The sequence below is a fragment of the Camelus ferus genome, chromosome 5 (assembly GCF_009834535.1).
Source record: "Camelus ferus isolate YT-003-E chromosome 5, BCGSAC_Cfer_1.0, whole genome shotgun sequence".
NCBI lineage: Eukaryota > Metazoa > Chordata > Mammalia > Artiodactyla > Camelidae > Camelus > Camelus ferus.
Genome location: NC_045700.1, coordinates 21658445 through 21676379, shown reverse-complemented (window position 1 = coordinate 21676379; position 17935 = coordinate 21658445). Strand labels below are relative to the sequence as shown.

Here is a 17935-nt window from a genome sequence, read left to right as displayed (position 1 = left end):
CCTAGAGTCTTTGCATTTGTTATTCCTTGTGCCTGCTATGCTTTTTCCCTTCATTTTGGTCTCATCTCAAATATCACCTTCTCAAAGGAACATCTCTGGTCACTCCTGCCAAGATGTCCTCTGTACCCGAGTCACTCCTTAACAATGGTCATCAACAGTGTTCATGATATATTTCCATTTCTTCCTTTTTCCAGACACATAAGATTGTACTTCTGGGAAGCTTTGTGGTTGGGTTGGACCAACATGACTGTGCCCCACTCAGTGTGCCTAGCATTGACCGATGAATTGTAAATCAGAAGTGATGTATGTTCTTTCCTTTGTAACATTACTCTGATCCATTTTCTTCACTGCACTTACCACTTTCTGGACTAATCTACTTTATGTCCTTGGGTAATTATTTATCAAATGCCTACATATTTCCTTCTCCCCTCTTACAAGTTCTGTGAGAACAGTAAATCCTCTCCCTTGTTCTATCCTAGTACTTGGGGAAAAAACTAACAATCATGACAAATACATGTTGAAAAAGCAAATGAAGGAGTCACTAGGGCAATATGCTAATTTTAAAGATTGTGAAATTAATTTGGTAGTTCTCTGCCACTAAATAGATGTTTGATCATGGGTAACAGTACTCAAATTATTTGATTCCTTAGATTTCTCTTCTTTCCTGGTTCGCAACCAGTTGAAGAAACAAACCCAAGAAGGCTAGACTGCCTCATGCAACTTGCAATTTATTGGTCTTTTTATGGAAGACTGAATTTACATGACCTTACAACAAAATAAAATAAATATTAAATTGTATTAGGAAAGAAATAGGCTTAATAGCAGTACTTTAAATATTTAAAAAATGAGTTTATAGATGCTTCTCAATTATTATATGTTAATTTTCTTTTTCATTCTTGAGACTCTACATGAGAAAGGCCTTTACAATAAGGTAATGAAGGGACAGTGGTAAAGAAAGCAGGCTCTAAGTTTTAATTCTGTGGGTTCAGACATCATCTCGCTGCTTATCATGTGTATAAATACTGGCAAAGTTTCTGTTTCTGTGAAATGGGCTGTTCTCAGGAAGCCATTTTGCTTGTTTATTTTTATTCAATATCAAAAGGAGCAGATGGGTGATCCTTTTTCACTGGCTTTTAATCCAGTATTATATAATTTGAAGTATAAGCAAAATTGAATGTCGTATAAACTTCCATTTACATGCAAGGTGTATGGAATGAGAGATTAAAAAAAAAAAAAGTTAACAACTACCAGGAATGTGTGAATTTGGTCTTAGTGTTCTACTTAGAGTCTGCCGTAAGAGTCAGGGGAGCTCTTGAATTCCCTCCACAGGGTAAAAAGAGCATGTCAACACAATACATCACATATAATTTCTGAGATTTTATGAGTTCCTAAAGCTTACTCCTGAATTTCTTGAATCTATAAACACCGGAATTAGAGATCGAATCCTAGATATATTGTATATATATTTATAGATGTAGATATAGATATTTTAAATAAAGTGAGTCTTAAAGAAAATTATGGACATAGATTGATGAAATGTAAACAGGAAGGCAGTCCAGGTTGGGGAGAATAATATAACCAAGACCAGGTGGTGTACATTAGTGATGTGTGTGTGAGCACTATTAAGAAATGAAGAACTGTTTCATCACTGGTATTTGAATGTTTGTAGTGGTATGTTTTCTTTCCTCTTCCAGACTATATCCTCATTTTAAAAGTTACTGTAATCTGTTTGTTGTACTTAATAGATAACGTACCATGCCACAGAGGTTTAGACTATCACATTTGTATTAAAATTTATAAGATAAATGTTTATTTAGAATAAGAAAACAAAAGAGTGCCTTCACTTATGAAGAACAAATAGATAAACCAAACAATACCAAGCAAAGCAAAGAAAATGCAAGTGGAAATGAAAAAACTCAGACAATAGCAGCATACTCTCTCCTTTCATTGATCCTGCTTTGATCTGTGTGACCACAACTTATTTTCAGCTGTAAATAACGTTGAGTTAAAACACTACTGTTGTATAGGGAAAGTTTCCATATTGCTGGATCAGGAGAAGCAAAACTCCTTCCCCCAGAGCAACAATTATCTTGTACAAGTCTCTTTCTGAATCAGGTTATTCTATTTAGATTTCTAAGTTTACCTAATCTTCTTCTTGAGAATTTCTCAGTAGGTCATTGAGTTAATTGTTGAGAAACACAACTTAAAAGAACTAGATGAATTTGTTCTATCTTTGAAACCAAGTCCAAAATATGTTTTAAAGATATTGCTCTCACAGTAATTAGTGAAACATGAAATTCCTCCCATTATTACTGACATTTTTGAAGTAACATTGTCCTTAGAGAAATAAAAGTTGGAGATAGGAATGGAAACATGGGATGAAATTTGGTATATACTGTTTAATTTTATTTAAGCTTATAAAATGTTTCCAAATTAGGTCATTTTAAGTGTGAAATGTATTTCTTCTCAAAGTTTCCTTGTGTATTACTGTTCCACTTATTTATTTACTTAGCCCTCTGATCATTTCCAGAAGTAATCTAAGTTATAACCTGGAGATTAAAGGTTATAAAGAGGAAGGACTCAAAGAAAGGCAGAATATAGATGATGTAAGTAAATCTGAAGCTGAGATTGGTCCAAACAAATTCACATCATGAAAAATAATCCATAAATTTGGGTCTGAATTGTAAAAAGCTATTTCCAAGAGAGAAACATGATGAGTTGCAGGCAGGATTATTATCCATAAAAATGACGCATAAAGAAGAACGTCTACATATTTTGCCAAGAGAACCTCTAGTATCTTCAGAGACAGAACAAATAAAAGATATACATGGGTCATTTAATTCACCAGGTTGGTTCCTTTGATGACACTGTCAATTTCTAGAATTGTTTTCCCCTTTTAGGAAAAATAAATTTCATCATGTACTTCCCTAAGAAGTTTCAGCCTAAATGGATAGGGGTGAAGGAACCTAAGGAAAAAGGGTGTGTATATCTCAAAGGACCTAACCAAAAGGGAGTAGGTTCAGAGACAGGAACCTCTTAGGTTCACTAGAGATCCTCACTATTTGAACTTTCTTAGTACTCTGAGACAGGGGCTGTTTTATAGCAGTCAGATTTAGCATCATCGAGAGTATAGTTTCAATTAGGACTGGAAGAGATTCGTCCCCTATCTGGAGAAATGTTTCTCCAAGCTGATTAAGAGGGAGGATTGGTGAGAGCCCCTGTAATTGTTCAGGGCCCTGTTAAGAATTGGGAGCATGGTTAGAGGGCTGAAAGCATCTAATGTGCTTAAATTATAACAATCTTTTATGTCCTGATTCTTTGCAATAATAGTGAAAACTAGGGGGGTTTTGGTTTCGTTTAAGATCTTTCATTTGTTGGAATTGGAGATTGAGAATTTTGGCAAGTTCTCCTTTGAGATGACTCATGTAGAGTAGGAGAGGGCTGGTTTGCTAGATTAACTAAATCTGAAGTGGACATGATTTCCTCTTCTATCTCAGTCTTTTTTACTAGAAGGAAAAAGTCCTGGTTCAGCCCATTGATAAACACAGAGTTAAAAGCTACTCAAGTTGAATCAACATCAAAAGGAAGACCAGAATTTTCTTTAAAAAAAAAAAAAAAATCTGAAGTCAATTGTAATATTTATGAACAGGTTGATCAGATTTTGTGTGCAAGCCTGAATTTTGTTCCAATCAATGGGTTTTGGAAAAGCCCTGAGAATTGCTCAGTGAAGTATCGTAGCAATTTTCTGAACCTGATCATGTAATAAGATAGCAGGTTGGTCTCCTGGTTGTAATCCTGGGCATCTTTCAAGACTTTCTCAATTAGCAGTTTTCATCCACTGCTGGGCCTGACCCTCACCAATAAGCATATATCTGATACTAGTCAGAGAAACCAGGTTGGTAAGTTTGAATGACTGTATTAAATTTCTCAGCAAAACTGTGAGGACCTTTGGTTCCTTTGGGGGAAATCTTTGACTAAGGCTCATAGTTCAGCTTTAGTCCAGGGAGTATAAAACAGAGACAGAGCCTCTGGATCCTCAGAAGCCTTAATTTTAAGGTTCTGCCAAGTTCAGAGAAAAGAGAGTGGGGACAGTTTCAGAGAAAAAGGGAAGTCTGGGCAGAGAATTAGTAAGGAGGAACTGAGGGTACAGTGGAGCCTGCGACAGAGAAGCCAAGGAAGAAGAACCTGAGGCTTTGAGGGCCATTTTATCCTTCTTCAATCGTTTATTTTTCTCAGTTAATCTCAAAATCTTTTACAGGAAGGCAATTTTAGATGCCTAATTGTATTGGGAAGCCTCCAAATACCAATTGAAATAAGTATTCTACTCACTTCTGGAAATTGTCAAGCTCTTGTAGCCCAATTTGGTTTTAAGGAAGGGAAGCTTGGGGCTTTCAAAAATTCCCCAAAAAGGTCATTGATATTCTAAATTGCCTTTGGTCAGGTTGGTCCATTTAGTGATAAATGCCCATGAGGAAGGACCATGGCTTTAATACATCAAGTTGGAGCAAGTCCCTATCGGGGCAGGGAGGATTCCTCAAAATACTTAGATAGCTGGGATCTCATTTCCTAGAGGATTTTCCTCTAGAGTAAAAAAACAGTTTTCAAACAGCTTAAACAGCTTGCGACACAAATGGTTCAATTCAGACTGCTTGCAAGGCAATCCCAGCCAATTCAAAGGAAACAGCTTGGTCCCGAAGGAGCCAGACCAAAGGCTTTTTCAGCCAGTTTCCAGAGAATAGCCCTTTCCAAAGAATAGGCCAATGACGGAAAAACCTGGCACTATTTCAGAGAACACCTGTTTTCAAAGCAGTGGGTCAAAGGCTAGCCATTTTGGGGAGAAGCAGCCCCTCTTCCAAAGGGAATGGCCAAATTAGCCAGTTTCAGTGAAGCAGTCTGATCTCAAAATCAGACCTAGGTGCCAAATGAGGACTTGCATACAGAACAAGGCCTTAACCAGAAAGATCAAACCTTTAAATAGATTCTGCATAAAGTCTGGAAAGCTTCAGGTGGAAAGAGGGTATGAGTTCAAATCCAGGAGAAAGATATGCCCTTGAATTCCAGGGTCAGTGAGAAAAGCAGTGAGCAACAGCGGGCTCAGTTGTAGGTTAAGGACCTCTTTGCTCATCTGCCCAGGAGCTGTCAGGGGTCTGTCTTCTCTGGTCCCTGAATGGACCACCAAAATGTTGACCTAAAAGGAAAAGACTGCCAAATATTTCTCCAGCAAAGATGGGTTTTTGAGGGATCAGCAGAGAATTAGAATTCAGGGTCTGAATTATTGAGAGCCATATGCAGGTTTCCTTACAGCAAGGAAAGAAGAACACTTCTGTAGAGAGGAAAAGGAAATTGAGAGGTCTGGAGTAAACAAGGAATGGCTTTTCATCGGGTGAGTCCTTCTCAGGAAAGAAGTCTTTCTTCTTCCCGTTGGGCTCTGCTGCAGTCTCGGGGTGTGCGAGGTCCCCTTTCTTGTCTCCCAACTCTACTTAATTAAAGTTAGTTAGTTAATTAGTTAGTTAGTTAGTTATTTTTACAGTTTCTACCAAATCGGCTCATTAAATAATGGATAACTCAACTGAACTTGCTTAAAATTTATCATAATGATGTAGAATAATTGCTCTTACAGATATAATGTAAATTAATTGCTGGCTATAGCTGCAAGAGATATACATTTGTTAAATTAAAATTTTGGTCTAGAAAAATGTATACTGAAGTCTTTATTTTACAACAGTATTGGAGATTCTGATTATTATATCTCATAATATTAGGTATTAATAAAAATGTAATATACTGCTAATTATTCTCATGTTTCTATTGTTATACTGTAAAAAATCTCTATCCCCAACATTTGTATTTCCTTGTTCTTATTTATACTTACCTACAAATTTAGCCTATAGTTTTAGTCATCAAGTTTTGAGTAATCTAGGCATTATATGAATTATTAATTGATGAAATTGAATTTAAATGCATATGCCTCATTCAATTCTTATGTATCTGTTCTGATTCTAGATTGAAATCTTATGTGCTGAACATTTTTTTAATTATCTTGGGGTTTTGTTCATCTTTCAAAGTTTTGGACATTATTTGTCAAAAATTTTGTTGGTCAGAATGTACTTATTGTTTTTTGGTTGTTTGCCTGTTAATAGTGTAAAAGAAATTAAAGAGATGTCAAAAGAGCAAGCAAAGTAAATATTTAGAGTAGAATGTGAAATCTCTATTATGTTCTATAGAGAAAAATCCCTTTAAAGATCTCATGGTTAAGATACTAATTAAAATCACAACAGAGTATCTGCATATTATCTTGCTGCTCTTTCCCTTTTTTCTAATGCACATGGCACTTTCAGGAAATCTGTAGGAGGCAAGAAACATTTTCTCTTAATTATTGATGTTTCTAAAATGAATTTGAAAATGCTACAGAGTCTTGTAGCTATTATACAAGTAAAGTAAATATATATCCTCTCTAGCATCATAATAATGCCTGAAGAAAGAAAAGAATTGAAAAAAATATTATCAAGTAAAATCATAATCTCTCTCCTGTCTTCCCCCTTCTGCCTCTCTCCGTCATTTCAATTTAAGAGATTCGTTCTCCTGCTGGTTGTAATGGAAATGAATTTCAGTGTCACCCCGATGGAAATTGCATTCCCGATCTGTGGCGCTGCGATGGGGAAAAAGATTGTGAAGATGGTAGTGATGAAAAAGGCTGCAATGGTACCTTACGATCCTGTGATCACAAAACTAAGTTTTCCTGTCGGAGTACAGGTAAGCGGAATACTGGGTTCAGCTTCCACCTCGTTCTTCCTTGATGTAGGATTCTTTCGGTCCATTCTCAATCCATATCTTACCTTTATAAAAAATATTCTTGTGTTTTTAGTAGGTTTGCTTACATTCTGTGTGTAACAATATTAATAGCTAACATTTATTAAGAACTACCCATGGACTTGGCACAGTTCTAAGAATGTTCTCTACATGAACTCACTTCATCATCCTAATTCACAATGAGAAAAGTGGGGCCCAGAGAAGTTTTTAACTTGCTCAAGTCAAAAAATCAAAAGGAGTTTAACTTACTGGCTCACATGGCAGAACTGGAATTTGAAACCACGCAGTATGGATTCAGAGTCTGGAATTTCACAGTCCAGAAAGAGACATGTGCACTAAAACTACATACAGCATTCCCCTTTGCATAGATAAATCCTCACCATAACATTTAACGGAGATGACTAGAAAGGAAAGGCAGAATTATATGCATTTATTTTCAACTAGTTTCCTAAATTTTATTGTGCTGTTGCTAGACTCGATTAGGATCAAGGTGATGGCTGTCATTCAAACCTTTGATTTGTTTTGAGAGTCACTGAGGTTTTTATTTTTTTTTATGAAGTTACTCTATTATTATGACTTCTCCCTTTTTTTTTTTCATACACTAAGTGCTACCTGAAATAATAAACTAACTTTTTTATTTCCCTCTCTATACCAGGTTATGAGTTGAAGATTATAGAATTAGGTGTTGTGGTATAATTTGTGAAATGATGGGTTTCAGCATCCAAATAACCCATAAAAAGAATTTTCTATGGATTTTAAGTGTATCATGGAATCATCTCCGGGATTTCTTTTTAATGTGAAATTGCTTCTGAATTGCTTGACCATGAGTTCTTAGTGATTCATCTTGCCCCTCATTAAGTATTTCAACCATAAGGTAGAAGTGAAAAGTTACCCCAGCTGTGAGTAAGCAAACACTCTGGAAATCACACAGCCCGTGGACAATTCAAGATATAAAAAGAAATTGTGTTTCCTTCCTTAAACACACCTCCTGGTTACAATTAAGCATTCAAATAAGAGATAAAATAAATATAAGCTAAATGGGCATATATAAATAAATATTCCTGAGGCCCACTCCTAGTGAGGGAGTTGTATTTTCAAATGGTTATTTTTCTAACAATATTTTTCACAGTCAAGGGACTATTTTCAATTATTACTTAAAGATTCTTAGTGTGGTAGTTACTGGTTAGAAGAATGTGACTTTGAGTTTAGAAATTGTCTTTTTGGAACATATATTACTGAAAATTAATAGATGAATAACTTTTTTTAATTGCAGTACAGTCAATTACAGTGTGTCAATTTCTGGTGTACAGCACAGTGTTCCAGGAATGCATATACATACATATATTCATTTTCATATTTTTTTCATTAAAGGTTATTGCAAGAGATTGAATATAGTTCCCTGTGCCATACAGAAGAAACTTTTTAAAAATCTGTTTTTATAAATAGTGGCTAACATTTGTAAATCTCAAACTCCCAAGTTTATCCCTTCCCACCCTCTTTCCCTGGTAACCATAAGATTGTTTACTAAGTCTGTAAGTCTGTTTCTGTTTTGTAGATGAGTTCATAGTGTCCTTTTTTTTTTGTTGTTTGTTTTTAGATTCCACATGTTAGTGATATCATATGATATATTTCTTTCTCTTTCTGGTTTACTTCACTTAGAATGATGATCTCAAGGTCCATCCATGTTGCAGCAAATGGCATTAGTTTATTCTTTTTTATGGCAGAGTAGTATTACATTGTATAAATATACCACAACTTCTTTATCCAGTCATCTGTTGATGGACATTTAGGTTGCTTCCATGTCTTGGCTACTATATATAGTGCTGCTATGAACATTGGGGTACATGTATCTTTTTGAATTAGAGTTCCCTCTGGATATATACCCAAAAGTGGGATTGCTGGATCATATGGTAAGTCTATTTTTAGTTTTTTGAGGAATCTCCATACTGTTTTCCAAAATACCTGCACCAAACTACATTCCTGCCAGCAGTGTAGGAGGGTTCCCTTTTCTCCACACCCTCTCCAGCATTTATCATTTGTAGACTTTTGAATGATGGCCAGTCTGACTGTGTGAGATGATATACCTCACTGTAGTTTTGATTTGCATTTCTCTTAATGAGTGATATTGAGCATTTTTTCATATGCCTATTGGCCACTTGTGTGTCTTCATTGGAGAATTACTTGTTTAGGTCCTCTGCCCATTTTTGTATTGGGTTGTTTGTTTTTTTGTTATTAAGTTGTATGAGCTGTTTATATATTCTGGAAATTAAGCCTTTGTCAATCACATCATTTGCAAATATTTTCTCCCATTCTGTAGGTAGTTGTTTTGTTTTGCTTGTGGTTTACTTTGATGTGCAAAAGCTTATGAGTTTAATTAGGCTCCATTTGTTTATTTTTGCTCTTATATCTATTGCTTGGGTAGATTACCCTAGGAGAACATTGCCAAGATTTATGTCAGAAAATGTTTTGCCTATGTTTTCTTCTAGGAGATTTATCATGTCTTGTCTTATATTTAAATCTTTAAGCCATTTTGAGTTTATTTTTGTGTGTGGGGTGAGGGAGTGTCCTATCTTCATTGATCTACATGCTGCTATCCAGTTTTCCCAACACAACTTGCTGAAGAGACCGTCTTTTCTCCATTGTATACTCTTGCCTCCTTTGTCAAAGATTAATTGACCATAGGTCTGTGGATTTATTTCTGGGCTGTCTGTTCTGTTCCATTGATCCATACGTCTGTTTTTATCCAATACCATGCTGTTTTGATTATTGTAGCTCTGTAATATTGTCTGAAGTCTGGGAGGGTTATTTCTCCAGCTTCATTCTTTTTCTTCAATATTGCTTTGGCAATTCTGGGTCTTTTGTGATTCCATATAAATCTTGGGATCATTTGTTCCCTTCTGTAAAAAATGTCCCAGGTAATTTGATAGGGGTCATATTAAATCTATAAATTGCTTTGGGCAGTATGGCCATTTTAGTGATATTGATTCTTCCAATACAAGAGTGTGGATATCTTTCCATTTCTTTAAGTCTTCTTTAATATCCTTAATCAATGTTTTGTAGTTCTCCATGTATAACTCTTTCACTTCCTTGGTCAGATTTATTCCTAAGTATTTTATTGTTTTGGATGCAATATTAAAAGTGATTTTTTTTAACTTTCTTTTCTTATTGATTCATTGTAAAGAAATGCAACTGATTTTTGTATGTTAATCTTGTATCGTGCTACCTTGCTGAATTCTTTTATTAGCTCTAGAAGTTTTGTTTTTGTTTTTGTTTTTTTGTGAAGCTTTTAGGGTTTTCTATACATAGCATCATGTCATCTGCATATGGTGACAATTTTACCTCTTATTTTCCAATTTGGATCCCTTTTATTTCTTTTTCTTGCCTGATTGCTATGGCTAGGACTTCCAAATGAATAAATTATTAACTTAGTAAGCAAGTTTTTATTTAACAGGCTAATTCTGATGCCAAAGAGCCAATTATTTGACTCAAGCTAACATTATTCGAAGTATAAATCGGGCATGTTTTTTTCTTGTGTTGCTTCTGACATTTGCCTGATTGGGTTAATATTGAAATATATCAGATAAGAGTCTTTAATAGGTATATGAATAAGGAACTGGCAAGGCTATGTGAAAAGAAAATACAAAGTAACTTGGAAAATCCTGAGCTAAAACTAACTGAATATGCTATCATTAATGTACCAAATTTAGGGGCAAAATATAAAACCAGGCTGAAATTTCCTTATAAAGAAAGAAATTATAACTACTTTCATAACAAAGTAATTTCTAAGTGCTGTATGTTAGTAAGAACTGGTTTGAACTAACTGTGGCAAAAATATGGAGAGAAAACTTATAAATAATAAATAACAGGGTTAAATAAAGCTGATAGAAAATCCAAGTGATTTTGATTTTTCTTATATGTATGTATTGATATTTTGCCATGAACTCATGAAATTGCTTTATCTAAATATGACTCAACTTAAAAATAAATCTAAGTTATGATGAGGATGGCTAATGTAGGGAGGGAAAAACCTTTTCCTCTACCCATAGAAAGGGAACAAGACAAAGAAAAAGGACTTTGGATTTATAGGGATGGCAAATTGTGGAAAGGTAAATATATGGAAAACTAATGGAAGATAAAGTGTAGTTAATAAAATTTGTGTAGGTCCACCTTGGCATGGACTTTCTGTCATCTTCATGGCCTTTCCAGGGAAAAGCTTTATGACAGTTCTTGTTTCTCATATGTTTATGCCTTTAGTCAGATGGGGAGCTGCAGGAAAGCTTCTTTCTGTATCTGTTGAAGCTCAAATACTTCAATTCAAAATAATCCTTATGCAAAAGTGGCATATTTGGGGGGTAGTGTAATTTAATCCCATGCACTGAATGTCTATGGAGAATTGGATGCCTAGAGACACTTTTATGTGTATTGACTTGGGATTTGAGTTATCCACTTAATAATGCTGTTAATAAAACATCAAATGTTTGTTTCAAATAGTCATCATGTAAACCAAAACTTAATGTTAAAAAGCAGAGCTGCAGTAAAACTCACGTTGCATTGTAAAAGGGAAATGTGATGTAACACAGTGACTATAGTTGATGATGTAGTATTGTATAACTGAAACTTGCTAAGAGAGTGCAGCTTAATCTGAAAGATGTTACTGCCTCTCCAGGAAATTGTCCTTCTGGCTCTTGATTTCAGATTATATTTCATCCCCTATGTCGCTCTCTATATGACATTTCATAGTCTGGAGAAAGGTTTAACTGTGATCTGAGGAACAGGGACAAAAAGTGGAGACAAAGAGCAGCCTCAAAAGTTCATAAAGAGACTCTAACAATTTAGCGAGAAGGTAATGAAAGCCATACTCCAATAATAGTCTGGAAGAATTCAGTCAGATATCAGGCAACAAATATGTGTTTCCAACCACAGTGAGAAGCTTACAGAATTCTATTGAATGGCATTGGACCTATAAGAACTCCAGAAACCCTTGGCAGAAACAACTTCATCCAAAATGTGAGACTGAGGAGTTGCCCAAACTCTATCGTGGCATCTGGCAGCCTGAGGAGACTTAGTGATAATTCAGAATCCCAAACCGGACAAAACCAAAACCAGAATAAATGAATGAACCTCATAATGTTCAATTTAAATGTTGCAAGAACACACAGCGAAAATGAATCTCAAGGCTTTTCTTTTTGAAGCCTGGTCAAAAGGTAATGAGGAAGAGGGATAAATAACTTTTTGGGAAAACCACCGAAGTTCCTCATACATTATAGTTACCAATTGCATTCAAATGGTCATGGTGTTAACTGGAATGAAAAGAATGTTTGTTATCATAATGTTAAGAAAATTCACTTTAAATAATAATGAGATTCAAAGTTTGGATACAAAGCAAGATAAAACCATCTAAAGGATTATATATTTTTCTCTAATACTTTTTCCACTGTTAGTTTTACTAAGAAATTTGCCTCAACACCCAAAACTAAAAGTTAATGCGAAGATGATTTAGAATTGCCTATTGATGGAATGACCTGGAATATAATCTAAAGCAATGAGTTCATTTGATGTGGGGGCTGGTGGAGTAAGAATGTCATGTTTGAACACCATGTGATTTAGAAGACTGCTCTTGGGTGTATATGTAGGTCAATTTCCCATCCAGAAATCCATAGTCACATGAAGCTAAATATAAATTATCTTGGATCTTGGCTCTCAGATGTTTGAGAAGCTCAACTATGGAATGTCTGCTGCTTGAACAAAGACTACAGAATCTGCATTCATAAATATGAGTGCCTTGGAGAATTAAGAGAAAGGGAAAGAGAAACACCAACTCAGCCACTCAAACGGTTTGTCAGGCATGGGGCTAAATGTTTACATCTGGTTCTAAATGAACAGATGTGCTGAAAAAAAGAGAGTGGAACTTAAGTGGTCCCACAATAAATGAATGAATGAATGAATGAATAAAGGGTGAATGTGAAAGGTAGTAATTGAACCATTGATCTGCTTCTAATTTAATCTGTGGCTTAAATATAGTAAACCAAAACGTATCCAACTAGTTGAGGAGTAATAAGTCATAATTAATGTATGAATATTTATGAACATTGCAGATATTAAAATGAACACAAATATAAGCACTAGATTAAAAAACTGTACATATCTATAATCTTTTTGGTATTTTTAAGTTTAATTAAAATCTCAGCTTTACAAGCTAAAAGATTTTTACCCAAGATGTTGAATTCAGAGTTCATATTTTTTTTTAAATCTAAATGCTAGCTTTATCATTTAAAAGTTTTCAGGGTAATCAATTTATGTTTGATGGTTACAATGGCTTTTCTTTTATACATAAATTGCTGTGTATTAATGCAAAAATGTAGGCACAGTCATGTTTATTTATTCCAATAAAAAAGAGAATGAAAGCTAAATTATGTTGAAGCACAGTTACAACCATTATCATTTCACAGCTTCTAATCTGAAAGGGTCTGTCTTTGACCACGAATTGTATTTTCCCACATCTGGTCTCTCACACCCTAGGCCAACAAGTTGCAATTAGAGTTGACCCTTGAACAACTAGGTTTGAACTACATAAACTTATATGCAGGTTTTTAAAAATAAATATATTGGAAACTTTTTTTGAAGATTTGCAACAATTTGAAAAAATTCACTGATGAACCAGTGGTTTTCACTGAACCTGAATTTTTCACTGATGAAAAATTATGAACACATATTATCTAACAAAGATATACACCAAACACAAATACCAAATGTATATGCCTAACAAAAAAAAAAGGCCCCCAAATACATGAAGCAAAATTAACAGAATTCAAGGGATAGATAGACAATCCAATAACACTTGGAGACTATTTTGCCCCACTTTCAATAAAGGATAGAACAATTAGGCAGAAGATCACTCTAATTAAATGTAATATAAATGCATAACCTGTGACCCAGCAATTCCACTCCCAGATATGTATCCAGTATTATCATTACAATACGATTAATTTATATACATTTCAGAAATAAACAACTCATCCATAGTCTGACAATTCCTGGGTAGTAGTTTCACTAATGATTCACTTTCTAGAAATACTGAAAAATTTAAGAAAAAGTTATGTCATGAATGCGTAACATATATGGAGATACTAGTCTCTTTCATCAATTGCTACCGTAAAAACCTATACAAATCTGTTATAAAAGGTTAAACATTTATCAAAACTTACAAATACTTAACAGACCAGACACTGGCTATTTGCAGTCAACAGAAATGTAAACAAATGTAAAGCTGCAGTATTAAATCATAACTGCGTACAATTAACTGTAATGCATACGGTACTACTGTACTAATTTTATAGCCACCTCCTGTTGCTCTTGTGGTGAGCTCAAGTGTTGCGAGCATCCACTTAAAACCCCATGTGTGCTAATCATCTCCGTGTGAGCAGTTTGTCTCTCCAGTAAATTGCATACCATGATGAAAACTGATCTCTTACAGTTCTTGCGTATTTTTCATCATATTTAGTGTAATACCATAAACCTTGAATAACACCATGGGACCCATATGAAGTGCCCCTAGTCATGCTGAAAGAGTCCCCATGAAGCGGAGAAGTCATGATGTGACATGAAAAAGTTGAATTGCTTCATATGTACTGTAGATTGGGGTCTACAGCTGGGGTTGCCCACCATTTCAAGATAATGGATCCAGCAAAAGGACCATTGTAAAAAAAAGAAAAAGAAATTCATGAAGCTGTTGCTGCAACTGTGCCAGCAAGTGAAAAAGCCTTGTACTTTTTGTGAAATACCTTTTTATCTTGTATTGAAAATTCAGCTTTTAGGATGACTGCAGCATTACTATAAGAAAGGCATACCTAAAGACTCTAATGTGATTTGAGAAAAAGTGAAGTCATTCTGTGACAATGGAAAGCAAAAGAAAGTGATGGATCTAAATCTGGAGAATTTAGTGCCAGCAAAGGGTGTTTTGATAATTTTAGGAGAAAGTTTGGTTTTACAAATGTCAGGATAACAAGAGAAGGAGCTTCTGCTGACCAAGAGGCAACAGATGAGTTCTAAACCCCATTAAGAAAATTATTGAGGAGAAAGGATAGCCGCCAGAACAGGGTTTTAATGCAAATAAAAGCACCCTGGAAAAGTGTCCTCTGGGGAAAAAAAATGCCACGAAGGACATTTATTTATAAGGAAAATACGTAAGCATCAGGATTTAAGTCAGGAAGGAACAGTCTGATTCTACTGATTTGTGCAAAGCAGCCCGGCTTATGATCAGGACTGCCCTTATGTATAAAGCTGCTCACCCCTGAGCCTTGAAGGGAAAAGATAAACACCGGCTGCTGCTCTTCTGCTTGTACAGCAAGAAGGCCTGAACGTGAGAACTCTTTTTCTGGATTGATTTCATAGTGCTTTGTCCTTGAAGTCAGGGAGTACCTTGCCAATAAGGGATGCCTTTTAAAGTTCTTTTGATATTGGACAATGTCTCCTGGTCCCCAAGGACCCCATGAGTTCAACACTGAAGACATCAAACTGGTTTGCTGGTTACCAAACACTATTTCTCTCATTCAGCATGTCATAAGGACCTCTGAGGCTCATCACTACACAGTATTCTATGGAAAAGATTGTCAGCACTGTAGAAGAGAGCCCTGATAAAGAGAACACCATGCAAGTCTGAAAGAATTACACATTGAAGATGCCATCTTTTTTTATACAAAAAGCTGCGAAAGTCATCAAGCCTGAAACAAACTCCTGCTGGAGAAACTATGCCCAGATGTTGTACGTGGCTTCACAGGATTTACAACAGAGCCAATCAAGGAAATGATGAAAGAAATTGTAGATATGGCAGAAAAGGTGGGATGTGGGGAGGTAAAGAGTTTTAAGATATGAATCTTGGAGAGATTCAAAAACCAATAGATACCACACCAGAGGAATTAACAAAATACAACTTGATGAAGATGAATGCTTCCAAACTAGTAGCAGACAATAGGAAGAAGACTTAGAAGAAGCAGTGACAGAAACCAAATTGATGTTAGATAATTTGGCAGAAGGGTTAAAATTATTCAGAACTGCTTTTGACTTCTTTTATGAGATGAACCCTTCTGTGATACAGACACTAAAACTAAAGCAAATGGTAGAAGAATCATTACCACACAGAAACATTTTTAAGAGACGTGAAGTAGCAAAAGAATCAGGGAGAAATGACGGTGCATTTCTGTAAAGTTCCACCGAGTGTGCCTGCCTCTCCTGCCTCCGCCTGCACCTCTTCCGTGTCTGCCGCCCCTGACACAGCAAGACCATCCCCTCCTCTCCCTCCCCCTCCTTAGCCTACTCAGCCTGATGACAAGGATGAAGACCTTTATGATGGTCCACTACCACTTAATAAATAGCAATCATTATGTCCTACTGTTAACAAACTTACCTGCTGTGTATGTGTGTGTCTTTGTGTAAAAACCTAATAACTGTATGGCAAGAACTGCATGAGGAGTTTTTGGGTCATTATCATCATCACTACCTAAGTATTCGTTACGTAGAATGTCATGTACAAGACTTGTATTGAAATGGACTGTCTATTCTCGCATGGACCAAAGGTGAGTGATGTTTAATATAAAATTAATAATGTGTCAGTTTTCTTACTATTTTATAACTTTGCTTTCAAAGAATTACATTACTGTACAGTATGCCTCTTTCTCCCATAACTGGAGAAAACATGTGTCAGCCTGTCATCACTGGTAAGTAACAATGCTTGTAATGTTATAATCTGACTGTAGCACTGACTGTAACACCGTATGCCATAAAAATGTGTAACAATCCAGCCATTAGTGTATACACTAGGCTACTGTAGCAGTCATACTGCTGCTTCTTCACTATCAATGCATGGATCATTATACCTGTAAGTAAACAGGAACCTTAGTCATGTTATCTTTTTATTTGTGATGTCTAGTGTTAGTAATACATATAACATCCACAGTATTTTGTATCGTATAAGACAATATTGATACAGGCCCTGACAGATGACTCATCTTGTGAACAGACAGCGTATACGTATGGTATTAATAAAACCCAGTACTGTAAATGTATTTTCTCTTCCGTATGATTTTCCTTAATAACATTTTCTTTTGTCTAGCCTACTTGATTGTGATAATCCATACGTCATATGAAATATGTGTTAAGGCTTCCAGGCAACAGTAGGCTACTGGTTGTTAAGTTTGGGGGGAGTCAAAAGTTATATGTGGATTTTCAACTGTGCCCCTAACCCCTGATTTGTTTAAGGATCTGCTGTATATATTATGGGAAATCAGAGGAGGAATTTTCAAGTCCCTCTCTCATGAAAAAGAAACTCAGAAATGCCATTGTTCAGAATGGAAACCTTTGATAGTACACATTGATGGCAAGGTCAGGAAGGAAATAGGCCCTCCAGCTGTTAGTAGACATGTAATTTTGACCCAGCCTTTCCACTTCTAGAAATTCATGTAAAAAAAGTGTTTAAGAATACATACACAAAGAATTTTGATGCAACATTTTGTTTTAAAAGCAAAGGATTAGAAATCATGCATTGCCCATCAGTAACAAAACTACTTAATAGTTACAGAGCATTCACACAGATGAACTATTCTAATGTCATTAAGAAGGTTTAAGAAAAAAAATTATGTGTTGTTGGATTCAGGTTGCTAATATTTTGGTAAGCATTTTTACATCTGTGTTCATCAACGATATTGGCCTGTAGTTTTCTCTTTTTGGTGGTGTCTTTTTCTGGCTTTGGTATCAGGGTGATGGTGGCTTCATAAAATAAGTTTGGGAGTATTCCCTTCTCTTCAGTCTTTTGGAAAAGTTTGGGAAGGATTGGTGTGAGCTCTTCTTGGTACGTTTGATTCAATTCCCCAGTGAAGCCATCTGGTCCTGGGCTTTTGTTTGCAAGGAGGTTTTTTTTTATTGCTGATCGTATTTCACTCCTAGTGATTGGTCTGTTCAAATGATCTATTTCTTCTTGATTCATATGAAGATGAAATTTTAAGTTCACACTTTGTACCCTCTCTCCACTAATGCAAGCACATAGAGGTGATAATAAAATACAACAGGAGCAAAGGAGAGTGATACTGCTCTATTAATAAACAATCTAGGTCTCTGATGAATTGAAATAAAA

The 17935-nt window shown here is 35.5% G+C and overlaps 1 protein-coding gene across 2 annotated transcripts in view; it reads left to right on the top strand.

The window, feature by feature from the left end:
- The window catches only part of LRP1B (LDL receptor related protein 1B), a 1593459-nt gene that overhangs the window by 980587 nt on the left and 594937 nt on the right, over positions 1-17935 (top strand). For both annotated transcript variants that reach the window (XM_032479383.1, XM_032479382.1), the window contains exon 21: positions 6571-6753. In XM_032479383.1, coding sequence (XP_032335274.1) covers positions 6571-6753 — 183 coding nt within the window. The remainder of the gene's footprint in view (positions 1-6570; positions 6754-17935) is intronic.